Source organism: Rhinatrema bivittatum, chromosome 7 (assembly GCF_901001135.1).
Source record: "Rhinatrema bivittatum chromosome 7, aRhiBiv1.1, whole genome shotgun sequence".
NCBI lineage: Eukaryota > Metazoa > Chordata > Amphibia > Gymnophiona > Rhinatrematidae > Rhinatrema > Rhinatrema bivittatum.
Genome location: NC_042621.1, coordinates 106,612,872 through 106,625,233, shown reverse-complemented (window position 1 = coordinate 106,625,233; position 12,362 = coordinate 106,612,872). Strand labels below are relative to the sequence as shown.

The 12,362-nt window shown below is 45.9% G+C and overlaps 1 protein-coding gene across 2 annotated transcripts in view; it reads right to left on the bottom strand.

Moving 5' to 3' along the window:
* Window positions 1-12,362, bottom strand: part of LOC115095349 (fibulin-7-like) — a 158,593-nt gene that overhangs the window by 103,719 nt on the left and 42,512 nt on the right. Inside the window, exon 1 of one of the 2 annotated variants that reach the window (XM_029608890.1) lies at window positions 11,903-12,021. The exons of the other annotated variant lie outside the window; for it this stretch is intronic. Coding sequence (XP_029464750.1) covers window positions 11,903-12,016 — 114 coding nt within the window. The 5' untranslated portion in view covers window positions 12,017-12,021. Of the gene's footprint in view, window positions 1-11,902; window positions 12,022-12,362 lie in introns of those variants that run through there. 2 annotated transcript variants of the gene reach the window in all.

The window sequence follows — 12,362 nt, the reverse complement described above, 5'->3', positions numbered from 1 at the left end:
GGTGAGTGTGGAGTGGGAGACTATGGGGGAAGGGGGTCGGGTCCTGGGCTGAGGGTGTTTTTGATTGGGTGCTTTGTAAATGTGCCTTGTTTATTATTACCTAAATTGTTATCGTGCCATATTTTATGTTGCTGACCTTGTTAGATAATGAGTCAAATTTCAGTGTATTTTGTTTATTAATCTTGTGATATACTGTTCTCAATAAAACAAATTAAAAAAAAAAGAGGAACAGGAAAAAGTTAATGACTCCTACTTGGAAAAATTGATACAAGAAAAACTTAAATTGCTGTGTGCAGAGGTGTCACAGTTAGATGCACACCTCAAAGGATTATGGACACTAATGAGAAAAATACAAAACATCAAGCTCAGATATATTGTACTAACAGAAGAAGACCTTAAACTCTTATACTCCAATAACAAATTGAAAATAACAGCATAAGTACAAAAGCTATGGAAATATGAAGAGAATAAAAAAGAGAGTCACCAAAATAAAAGAGACAACCAAACCCATTCTATAGGGGATTGCAAAGAATTAATGCTGTTAAAACACCATCAATAAAAGACGAAACAAAACAGTTTGGGAGAAATTAAATGAAGATCCTGTAGAACTCAACAGAGAAGCATAATGGTTGCTCACATTCAGGAGAGCATGGGAAATTCAAACATCAAAATGATGGAATGGGCTGAATTTACAGCAAAAGAGCTGGAAGCCAGGTTGAAAAGAGCTCAAATTGAAAGTGCCCTGGCCCTGATGGATCATCCAACTTTTGGTTCAGACATGTAACATCACTCCTTCAAAAATATGTTGATCAGACAACTAGAATTAACACCACAATAGCTAATAATAGGAAGAAGACGCCTTCCAAAGGGAGAGTCAAATAACATCCCCCCAAATTATTGGCCAATAGCTTACCAGTCTACAAGCTGTTCACTGTAATGGATGCAGATAGAATATATGATCACATTGACTCAAATAACAGTGGGAAGACAGAATAAAAGGGTAACAAAAGAGCAGTATATGGAACTAAAGACCAGTTGCTGTATGGTGAAATTTAAACTTACCTGTTAATTTCCTTAATTTGTATTCTGCCAGACCCTACCAGTCCAGGCAAGGGAGTTATGTCCCACTGCCAGAAGATGGAGACAGAGGAAAAAAAACTCTATGCTGACTTCACTCCCCCTATAGGGGGTCTGGTGCTGTTTTCTGTTTTTCAGTATCCTAAGACAAAGCTAAGACAACCAAAGGCAATTGTTTGTTTTGGTTTACAAATTACCACCACAAACAAAACCTGATGCAACCAAGACATTTCACTCTATGGTCATTAACTGAGAAATTAGCTAATCCCTTCTGGTGAAAAGACAAGATTGAAGAAGTGGATCCCTCAAAGGGATGAGCATGTGTGTATTAGAGAGAGAGAGAAAGTTTTGGTGCAGCAAACCTGTCCCCCTCCCCCCACCCCGCTAATCCATGACAATATCAGGGCATCTGAAAATCAAAAGATCCCAGGTATGGATAGCAAGATATTTATTAATCCTTATTAGTTTTAATTTTTGGATGTTATTTGATATGTCTGCTATTTTGAAATATTTTATTACCATTTGGAAAAAATTGTATATGAGTTTTTAATTATTGGATGCTTTTCTATTCATCAGATGTTTTGAAATATTTCTTTTTATTATTATGATTTTACTATTATGATTGAAGCTTTATATTTTTTTTATTTTATTATCTGATGTTTTATGAGGACTGGTGATGTTTCTGTTTTTCCTTTGTTGCACTACATACAGATTCTGGCTTTTTGTGTTTCCAGTTCAGTTTTGTTTACATGTTTCTGTGTTGTGTCTGTGGACCCTTGGGTCCAGGTAGGATTGACCCTACCTACATGGAGGTTCTTACCATCAGGCAGACCCAGGCGGAGCAGAGACCAGTTAGGACCTTCACCTATACCAGTCCACTTTCCCCTCAGGTTGAGTCTTTGGGTGCCGGGGCTGGCAGGACTTAGGTGGGATCTCTGCTGATGGCAGAAGAGAAGGTCTGAGGTTAGTTAGGGTCATAGATAGGCAGCAGTTAGGGTCATAGACAGGCAGTATCTGAGGTCTAAACAATGGTCAGAGACAAGCAGTGGTCAGTCGTATCCAGGGTCCAGGCCGAGGTCAAAACCAGATATCTGACCGAGAGAGGAGAAGAGGGACAGATAAGCTGGGTAGGCAGGCAAGAACAAGAACAGGTGGGCAACGTGGATGGAACAGGCTAGAGTGAAGACAGAAGACAAACCAAAGACAGCTAGATGAGAGTTGAAGACAAGGCTGGAACGAAGACAGAAATACTGGAAGCAGCACACTCAACAAGAAGTAATTGAACCTGTTGCTGGAGCAGTGAGGGAAGGACAGGAGGGCCCTTTAGCTGTGTGAGGTCATCAGAAGCATTTTGGGGCTTTTTCCATTGCAGGCCCTTTAAATAGAATGACGTCGAGCGCACAGGCCTAAGGGGAACTATGGCTGGTTGAGGACAGCGTCATCCTGCATATTGTGCCAGCAGCATCTTGCCTTGTTGGAGGGCAGCATCTCACTGCATGGAAGGCTGCCAGTGTAGGGCTGCATCAGAAGCCAGTGGGAACCGGCCAGGGATATGAGTGCAGCCGTTCGGGGGAGCAGCCTGTGGACCACCAAATGTAACATTATCTCCCTCTTAAGCCTCCTCCCTGGGGGTACCAGTGATGAAAGCTCTTCAAAAGGTTGTTGTCCAGTATGTTGGCGAATAGCTTCCAAGAATTTTCTTCTGGACCATAGTTTTTCCATGGGATTAGGTACTCAGCCTTTTTCCTCTCCAGTGGGAGTCCAGGATTTCTTGGACTTCATAAATATTGTTTCTGTCAGCAGCGACTTCCTGAGGTACAGGTGTGACTCTGGAGGGTCATGAAAGCACCACTGGATTAAGCAAAGAAATGGGAAACACGTTATGGACCTTTAGCATAGTTGGTAGCCTTAGCTAGTATGTGACAGGGCCCACTTGTCAAAGCACAGGGAATGGTCCAATAAAATGTGGGGCCAGGTGCATAGAAGGAAGTCGTAGATGTAAGTACCAGGTATTCAACCAAGCCTTTTCTCTCACTTTGAACTGAGGAGCTGGCATTCTTCGGGTATCTGCTGTTTTCTTGAGTCAAGCAGCAGCTCTCTCAGTCAACTGATTGATCCGTTCCCATAGTTCACGCAGTTCCTAAAAGGAGAATTGAGCCACTGGAGAGGGCACTGTCACAGGCAGTGGTAGCGGAGGTAGAGGTTGTTTCCAATAGACCAGCTGGAAGGGCGAAGAGCCGGTGACAGCACTGGTGTGATTATTATGTGAGAACTCGGCCCATGGTAAGAGGGTACCTCAGTTATCTTGGTGCTCATTGATGTAGGAGTGGAGAAAAGTTTTGAGAGTATGATTGGTATGTCTGCTTGTCCATTGCCTTGTAGGTGGTAGGCTGTAGTCTAGTCGAGCATTATACCAAACGTTTTCCAAAGAGTACGCCAGAACCTCACAGTGATCTGAATTTCTCTATCTGATAGTATATGCTTGGGTAGGCCATGTGGGTGGAAGGCGTGAAGAGTGAAGAGACATGCTAATTCTGGTGCGGAAGGAAGGCCTAGTAATGGGACAAAGTGTGCCATCTTTGAAAATCGATCAATCACCACCCAATCATGGTGGTGCCATTGGAGATAGGAAGGTCCATGATAAAGTCCATGGACAAGTGTGTCCAGGGTTCCCTGGGGGCTGGCAATGGCTGTAACAGCCCCCAGGATTGAACATGCAGCATTTTTTGCTGTGCGCAAGTGGGACATGAGTCAACATAGGCCTTGTTGTCTTGCTTAATTTTGGGCCACCACTAGTGTCACTGAAGCAATTCAAAGGTTCATACCCACCCAGGGTGACCCGTGACACGGGAATCATGATTTCAACACCTTCTCATGCAATCTGGAAGGTATGACCGTCTTCCCTGGGGGGACGGGTACCATAGTGGTCAGGTGTATCTTAGCGGGATCTGGGATGTCCTTGGTCTGGAAGGAGCAAGAAAGGGCATCTGCCTGTTGCTTCTTGAGTGCTGGGCAATACTATAATTAAAAATCGAAGCAAAAAAAGGACAAAGACCAATGGGCATATCTTGCATTAAGCTGCTGAGCTTGATGTAGGTGTTCAAGGTTCTTGTGGTCCCTATATATTGCAACACAGTGTTGAGCTCCTTCGAGTAGATGGCACCATCCCTTGAGAGCTAGTTTAATGGCCAAGAGCTCTCGAACTACAATTCTGTATTTGCGTTCAGCTGGAGAGAATTTCTTAGAAAAGAAGGAACATGGACAAAATACCCCATATGGAGTATATTGGCTGAGGACAGCACCTTCCCCCAGGGTAGAGGCATCTAACTCTAAGATGAAGGGTTGTGTAGAATCCAGGTGACACAGGCAAGGTTTGTCAGCAAAGGCATTTTTTAGCTTCTGAAATGCCTCAAAAGTATTGGGTGACTAATATTAGATGTTTGGTGCCCTTGCTGGTAAGGGCAGTAATAGGGGCTGCCATGGAGGAGTAATTTGGAATAAACTGTCGGTAATAATTAGCAAACCCCAAGAATCTTTGTAAGGCCTGGAGTCCCATGAGGCAAGGCCAATCAATGGCTTTTATCTTGGCAGGATCCATCCAAAATCTGTCTCGTGAGACTATGTACCCAAGGAAGGGGAGCTCCTCTTGTTCAAAAAGGCATTTTTCTAGTTTGGTGAAGAGATTATTCTCTCACAGGCATTGTAGGATGATGCAAATATCTATTCACTGGTAACTCAGGGTTTGAGAAATGATCAAGATGTTGTCTTAAGTATACAGCCGCACAGGTTTATAACAGATTGAGAACAATCTCATTGACTATTTTCTGGAAAACCGCCTGCAATGCCCAAAGAGCAAGACCAAATACCCATAATGTCTGTCACAATTGTTAAATGTGGTTTTCCATTCATCACCAGCCTTAATGCAGATAAGGTTGTATGCACCCCTGAGATCCAACTTTGTGAATATCTTGGCACCTTGGAGGTGGTTGAAGAGCTCTGCTATTAGAGGTAATGGATATCGGTCCTTCTTAGTGATGGCATTCAAGCCGTGGTAGTCTATGCATAGTCTGAGAAATCCATCTTTCTTTGCGATAAAGAAGAATCCAGCCCCTGCCTAGGAAGAGAGAGGGTGGATAAATCCACATTCCAGATTCTCCTGGATGTAGGCAGACATGGCATGAGTTTTTGGGAGAGATGGGATAAACCTGTCCGTGTGGAGGCATGGCTCCTGGGATAAGCGCAATGCTGCAGTCGTATGTGTGATGAGGAGGCAATACTGCTGCACTCTTTTCTGAGAAGACATCCTTGTAATCCACGTACTGTGGGGAAGTCCCAGAAGTAAAGAAGCCACAATCACTGGATGAGGAAGTTCTACTGGCACCAGACAGGAATCTGTACTCCCAGGGCCCCATCAGGTGAATTTGTAAGGCAGACCAGTCGAAGTGTGGTTGATATTGCTAGAGCCACAGCAGATCCAGGATGATAGGCTAGATGGCTCTGGAGATCACGTGAAAGCTGATTTTTTCCAGATGCAAGAGGCCAGTGCATAGGACCACAAGTACCATTGTCAAAATAACTGGGCTTGGAAGTGGGTTGCTGTAGATTGCAGGAGTGGTCAGTGCATCAAGACAAGTGGAAAGCCGATCCATCGTGGTGGCCAGGAGCCTCAAGGCACTTTGTTGATCCTGAAACCTGCAGACTATGCTAGGGATGGCTTGCAGTGAAATCAAGTCTGATATGTCCATGGCCTCAGCAACCTGAGGGGCAACAGAGGAGAGAGTCTGGCAGGTGTAGGATTGGCACAGAGAACTGGAGGAAGAGAAGGGGATGAAATCTAGATGAGTGGATGGAGAGGCAGAGATAAAAAGAAGAAAAAGGAAAAGAAAATGGAAAGATCAGTATTAGAGGTGTAGAGGAGAAACTGAAGAAGACAGGAGGAAAGAAATAAAATGGAAATTTTTCAGGGGACTCTATAAAGGAGTTAGGAGACCAAGAAGAGGAAAACAGGATAATGAAATGAGGATCACAGTGATTAGAAAAATAAAATGTTGAGTGCAAGGGTAGATAAAAGCATTTTGTATTAGAGATGTGAATTGGAACCGGAATCGGTTCCGATTCCGGTTCCGATTTACATTGTCAATTTTTTTTTCGTGCGGCCCGATCAGGTTTTTTTTTTTTATCGGCTGCGCCTGAGCGGATAAACAAAAAACCCACCCCCGACGCTTTAAACAGCTCCCTTAGCTTCCCCCACCCTTCCGACCCCCCCTCCCCAAAAAAAAATGTTTTAAAATTACCTGGTGGTCCAGTGGGGGTCCCAGAAGCGATTTCCCGCTCTCGGGCCGACGGCTGCCACTAATAAAAATGGCGCCGATGGCCCTTTGCCCTTACCATGTGACAGGGTATCCGTGCCATTGGCCGGCCCCTGTCACATGGTAGGAGTAATGGATGGCCGGCGCCATCTTTAAAAATGGCACGGGCCATGCCATTTTTATTAGTGGCAGCCGACGGCCCGAGAGCGGAAGATCACTCCCGGGACCCCCACTGGACCACCAGGTAATTTTAAAACGTTTTTTGGGGGGGGGTCGGGAGGGTGGGTTTAGGGGTTGTTTTTGTGTGCCGTTTTTCCCACCCTCCCCCAAAACGATAAGAGAACCCCACGAACAATTTTGTGGGGTTTTCCTATCGGTTTCGGGGAGCCCCCGATTTCTGATGACTTTGAAAATATCGTACGATATTTTCAATGGTCGTACGATATTTTCAATCGTCAGAAATACGATTCACATCCCTATTTTATATTCAGTTTAGTGAATGAAATATGTCAGCTTTGGGAATGTGCAGCTCATGATATCTTTCATTTTGCACAATACTGGAGGAAATGTATTTCTCTGGTGTTGCATGGCATGCAGAGTCTGACTTCTGGGGGTTTCCAGTTCAGTTTTTGAATGAAGGCTCATGATATTGCCAAGATCCCTGTACTGGTTCCGATTGAGCTGGAAACCCAGTGGAGCAGTAGGAAACTGCTGAGATAAAATAAACATGACAACTAAAGCCTCTTACATTTAACAGAGTCTCCCAGTTCGTGGTGTTGTGTGTTGTGTTCAGGGTGAGGGCACACGTTTTCACTTGGCCATAGGTGCCAAATGGCCTGGTTACGGCTTTGCCTTTTGTTAGAAGGAGGAAGTTTTTTCCACCCTTCCTTTCTCTGGTTTTGGTTTCCCCATTGGTTTCCCCATTGTTTAGAATTTTCTTTCCTGTTATTCGTCTGAGTGCTCTAAGGGCTAGGTCTTATGTTTATTCAGAGGAGTTGTGTCTCTCCCCATGTGAGTCCCAATGGACCATCTGTGGTCCTGGGGAAAGAGGAGAAAGTGGTTAGAGTATAGGTCCCGGTCCATGTTGGATGTCTCGTCATGATCGTCTACCTCCTGATGTGCCTGCCTTCCAGGATGTTCTTCCCTGCATCTTCGTCTGGTGCTCCTGAGCCTTTTGATCCTGTAGGCCTGTTCTCTCGGATGATGTGTGCCCGGGAATGAGGTGGCCTGCAAGTGGGATTGCCCTGGTGCTCTTGAGCCTCCGTTCCCGCCAGCTATAGAGGGAGCTTCGGGTGACACCGGCTTCGTCATTGGAGTTCCTCTTTGCCTGGACTTTCCCTGCGCTTGTCCCATTCTCCTCGTGGTCCGTGACCAGCCTCCAAGGGCTGTGTAGGGCGCGTAATGGGACAGGGTGGTCCGCGACTCAGTCCCGCGGGTGGCCTGAGTAGGGCGCCCTGAGAGACAGTGCAAATGTCCTTCCGCCCAGCTGTTGTCAAGTACCAAGTGTCTTCATCAGTGATGCCATCACATCAGCCAAGTGTCTTCATCAATGATGCCGTCGCATCAACTAAGTGTTTTGTCAGCGATGCCGTCACATCGACCATAGTCCTGTCTTCGTGTCAAGGCCTCCGTCTGCCCTCAACCTCAGGCCAGGCCTGCTGCTCCATGCTGTTCCGCAGCAGGTCTGAAAGGGCTCGGAATGGTCGGAGGACCATTCAACTTCCAACATCCTTGGATATTGGCCTTGGGAGCTTGCAGGCCTGGCAGAGGGTCAGCCCGTTAGCCATGCGGAGCCCACCGTCAACCCTCGGCTCGGCCCTGTAGGTCTGGGCCCGGGCTGAGGCCCAAGGGCACACTAAACCATCAGAGTGTAACAGTATGCCAGGCCTTTTAAGGCCGCCCTTCTCAACAGAATGTAAGACCTTTAAGGCCGCCTCATACACAACACCACCAGACGAATCCCACACCCACATTACCAGGATGTTGAAGAGAGGAATGAGAATGTACCATCCAGCTACCTACAAGGGAAGGAGTATGGGATTTTGCACTAGTACATCTAAATCAGGATATCTTATTATTCACTAGCTACTGGGAGGAAGTTCAGAAAGTATCCCAGTGATTGGACAGTAATAGGATTAAAGGAAATAATTGAGTTTAACATCAGAAGAAATGTATTGGAATTATAAGGTCACAAATGTATTGAGGATTTGAAGCTTAGTTGTAAATCTTCCCCCCAACAGGAAATCTTGGACTTTCAGTGAGCCTTAACATCAGGAAAGAATATTACAGACTTAAGCCTAAATTAGGTGTGGTTTTTTGGGTCCTGTGGTGGGACACTAGCCCAGGGATTATATTGCTTTAAGCACGTCAACATTTACACACCCTCATTTGAAGTACACTTATAAATTGGGAGGTTATTATGCATGCAAATCCACACAAGTGGTTCATGCTGTAATTTACCCATGTAATTATATTTACATAGGGCAGAGTAAACGGATGGTTAGCATATGAATTAGAAAACATTTAAGCACAGATGGGGACCTGGTGTTGGTTACAGTGGCTCTGCAGGCATGGGGCTGCTGCGATCAACACTAACCTTGTGGTTGACCAGCCCAGCCCACCGGGGCATGCCCGAAGTGTTAGGATCGTGGCCCCTTGGGCCGGCTGAGACTGCAGGTGTTGTGCTGTGGATACCCACAGTGGGCGTTGCAGTCGGGAGGCGGCGCTGAGGAGAGACTTTGAAGATGGACTTCACCACTGGAAGCCTGAGGTCCCCCCAGGAGGAGCCTATAGGGACCCGGGCCTCTTGGTCTTAGGTGGATCCTATGCAACCAAGGATCAGAAGAGCAGCCTGCCGAAGAATCCAACGATGAGATGGCACCCAGGAGGTCAGGAGAGACTTCACCCTTGGAAGCCCGCGGTCCCCCCGGGAGGAGCCCGTGAGGACCCGAGCCGCTGGGGCTTAGGAGTGATGAACAAGTACCTGCGGCAGTGGGAAGAGACGAAACCGAAGTCCAGGAACAAGCCAAGGTCGGGAACCAGAAGTCAGATATCGGATGCCAAAACCAGGGATGGAAGCGGGAGCTGGAGTCGAAGAACGAAGCAAGGTCAGGAGCCAGGAATCAGACGTCGGATGCCAAAACCAGGGACGGAAGCAGAAGCCGGAGTCGAAGAACGAAGCAAGGTCAGAAGCCAGCAGGAACCGGGAAGCAGGAAGCACAACTAGCTACTCCAAAGAGTCAACCTTGTTGCAAGGCACTGGCTAGCTGTGGCTGCCGGGTTTAAATAACCCGGCAGTGTCTGATGTCAGCAGGGAGGTGTCCTCTGATTTCCCGCACTGGCCCCTTTAAATGGAAAGCCCCTGCGTGCGCGCGCCTAGGGGGCAGGGCCAGCAGCGGATCGCCGGTGGCATCTCTTTCTCAGGGGGATGCCGCAGTAGGCTGCGTCTCAGGTTCAGCGGGCCGGAGGGGGGCTCCCGCGAACAGAGCAGACCGGGTGGTGAGTGGAGACCCCGGGGCACGACCTGGGATCACAACACGAAGCCCCAGCAAGGCAATCTGCCCCTTGTCTGGAGGGCCTGAAAATACCCTAGAGGAGAGGAGAGAGACACTGAATTTTAAATACCTGAAAAGAATTACCGAAGAACATGACTCAAACCTTTCCAAATGGAAAGGAAGCTGTAGCACTAGGGGGTCATGACATGAAGCTCCAAAGAGATAGATTCAGAACTAACAACTGGAAATATTCTTTCACGGAAAGGGTGGTGGATGCATGGAATACCCTCCTGGAAGAACTAGTGAAGACAAGAATGGTAATGGAATTCAAAAGGGCATGGGAAAACCCAGAGGATCTCTAGTGACTAGAGCAGAGCTTTCCAAACTTTTCATGTTGGTGACACACGTTTTAGACAAACATAATTTCGGGACACAGTAATTCAGTCTTCTAGTAAACCAGAGGTTAAAGGTTAAACGAACGAAACATATTTCGACAATTTATGTATGTTTCCTTAAATATATACATAAATAAAATGTTTCACGACACAACCTATCTCATGAAAACCTTAAATTTATATTAAAAATATATATTCCAAGATTCATGTTATTGTTATAATTTATGAGAAACAATAATAAAACAAATTGTCTGTCCCCCACACACTCATCTCTCTCCTCCCCCCACACACTCATATCTCTCCCCCTCAAGCACATGTCTGTCCCCCCAGCACGTTTGCCCCCCACTCACTCATCTCTCTCCCCCCAGCACATGTCTGGCCCCCACACTCATGTACCTCGTCTTTTTGATTGTTGCCAGTTAAGTGCTTCACTCCCTTCCATGATCACCAGACACTGCTGCTTGCAGTCAGTACTCCTCATGGCCAGGCCTCATCGGCAGCAGCAGCCAATGCAAGGATGGCTGGGCTCGTTCCACCCACCAAGCCCCCCAAAAAAACGCGATTGACAGCAAAAATCACCCAATAATAAGCAACCCATAAACTGAAAAAAAAAAGTGAATCTCTAGAAAAAAAAAAGCCCAAACTCGCATCAGAGTTGACCGGACTTGCGCGACACACCTGCACACTGCAGGCGACACACTAACGTGTCCCGACACACAGTTTGGAAAGCTCTGGACTAGAGGATGCAAATGAAGATATGGGGAACTTGTGGTAACAGTAAGTGTCACAAACATAAGAGGTCAGGCAATACATGTGTACGTCCACTCATTTTGCTGTTCAAAAAGTAGGCTTTATATAGTTTCATAGAGAAGTTTAAACAGCAGAAAAATATCAGTGGGAGACCACCAGTGGTATTCACCTGATGTTTAAACTTCTCTATGAAACTATATAAAGCCTACTTTTAGAACAGCAAAACGAGTGGTCTTACAGATTTATTGCCTGACCTCTTGTGTTTGTGCCCTATTGTGGCTCAGGACTTCCATCCATAATTGTGTGCTTTTGCAGATTTTTGGTGGTTTTTTAATGACATCCGACACCTCAGCAGACACATTTAGCTACTCTGGAACAGCATTGACATCACCTCTCTCTGCAGCTCCCTTATTTTCAAGTACTCTTCCAATACTATCTGGTTAGATATTTCTTTGCAGAAGCGTGCCACCAGGGCTGAACCTCATGCATCAACATTAATTGAATACTGCAGAGTCCATTGGATTTCATGGGGTCTGCGCATTTTGAAGGAGCCCAAATTTTTCACCGCTAGCTCGCAGTTTTTGACCAGATGGAATCAGATTCTTAATAAATGCGCCTTCAATCTCATGATCTTGATCATTGAGACTACTAAGGAGACAGCCGCTGCACTTCAAGACCAAGTGCAACTACAGACGGACATTTTAAAGAACCAACTTCCAGCTGATTCCTTTACTGATTTCAAGACCAATCTCGCAAAGTTCCACCAGGATTTGATCTCTGTGAAACACAAGAAGTTTATTCACAATGAGCACGACTACCTCTACAGATACATGTATTCATGAATGTTGCAAATCTGGCAACCACGCAAGAAAGTTACCTTCACCTCCTCTTCATCCGATGATTCATCAGAAGACGAGCTGCCTTTAGTGGCTCCTTCCAATGTGTGCTTAGCCTTTAGTGCATCACTATCCTCCAACTTTTTTAGACTCATGCCAAGACTGTAAAACATCGAGATCACAATGCCATCACAACCATCCTCAAGACCAAAGCCCTCCTCGCCTGACGTGAATGACTCACTCATATCAACTTCCAGGTCAACATTATTGGTTGTGAATTTGTCTTCACAATCTTTAACTTCATCTCAACAAATAATCTTGGAATATGAACTCTTATTTGTGCCATCTCCCCACTATGACCCTTTCGAGGTTCAGAGGCTTTTTCAGCAATTTATAAGACTCTTACAGATTAAGTTGTTTTTTTCTACCATCGTGGTTCTTCTGACAACTCCATTATTAGTCAAAAATCATTATGGGTACCACTGGGACCTACAGACCCTT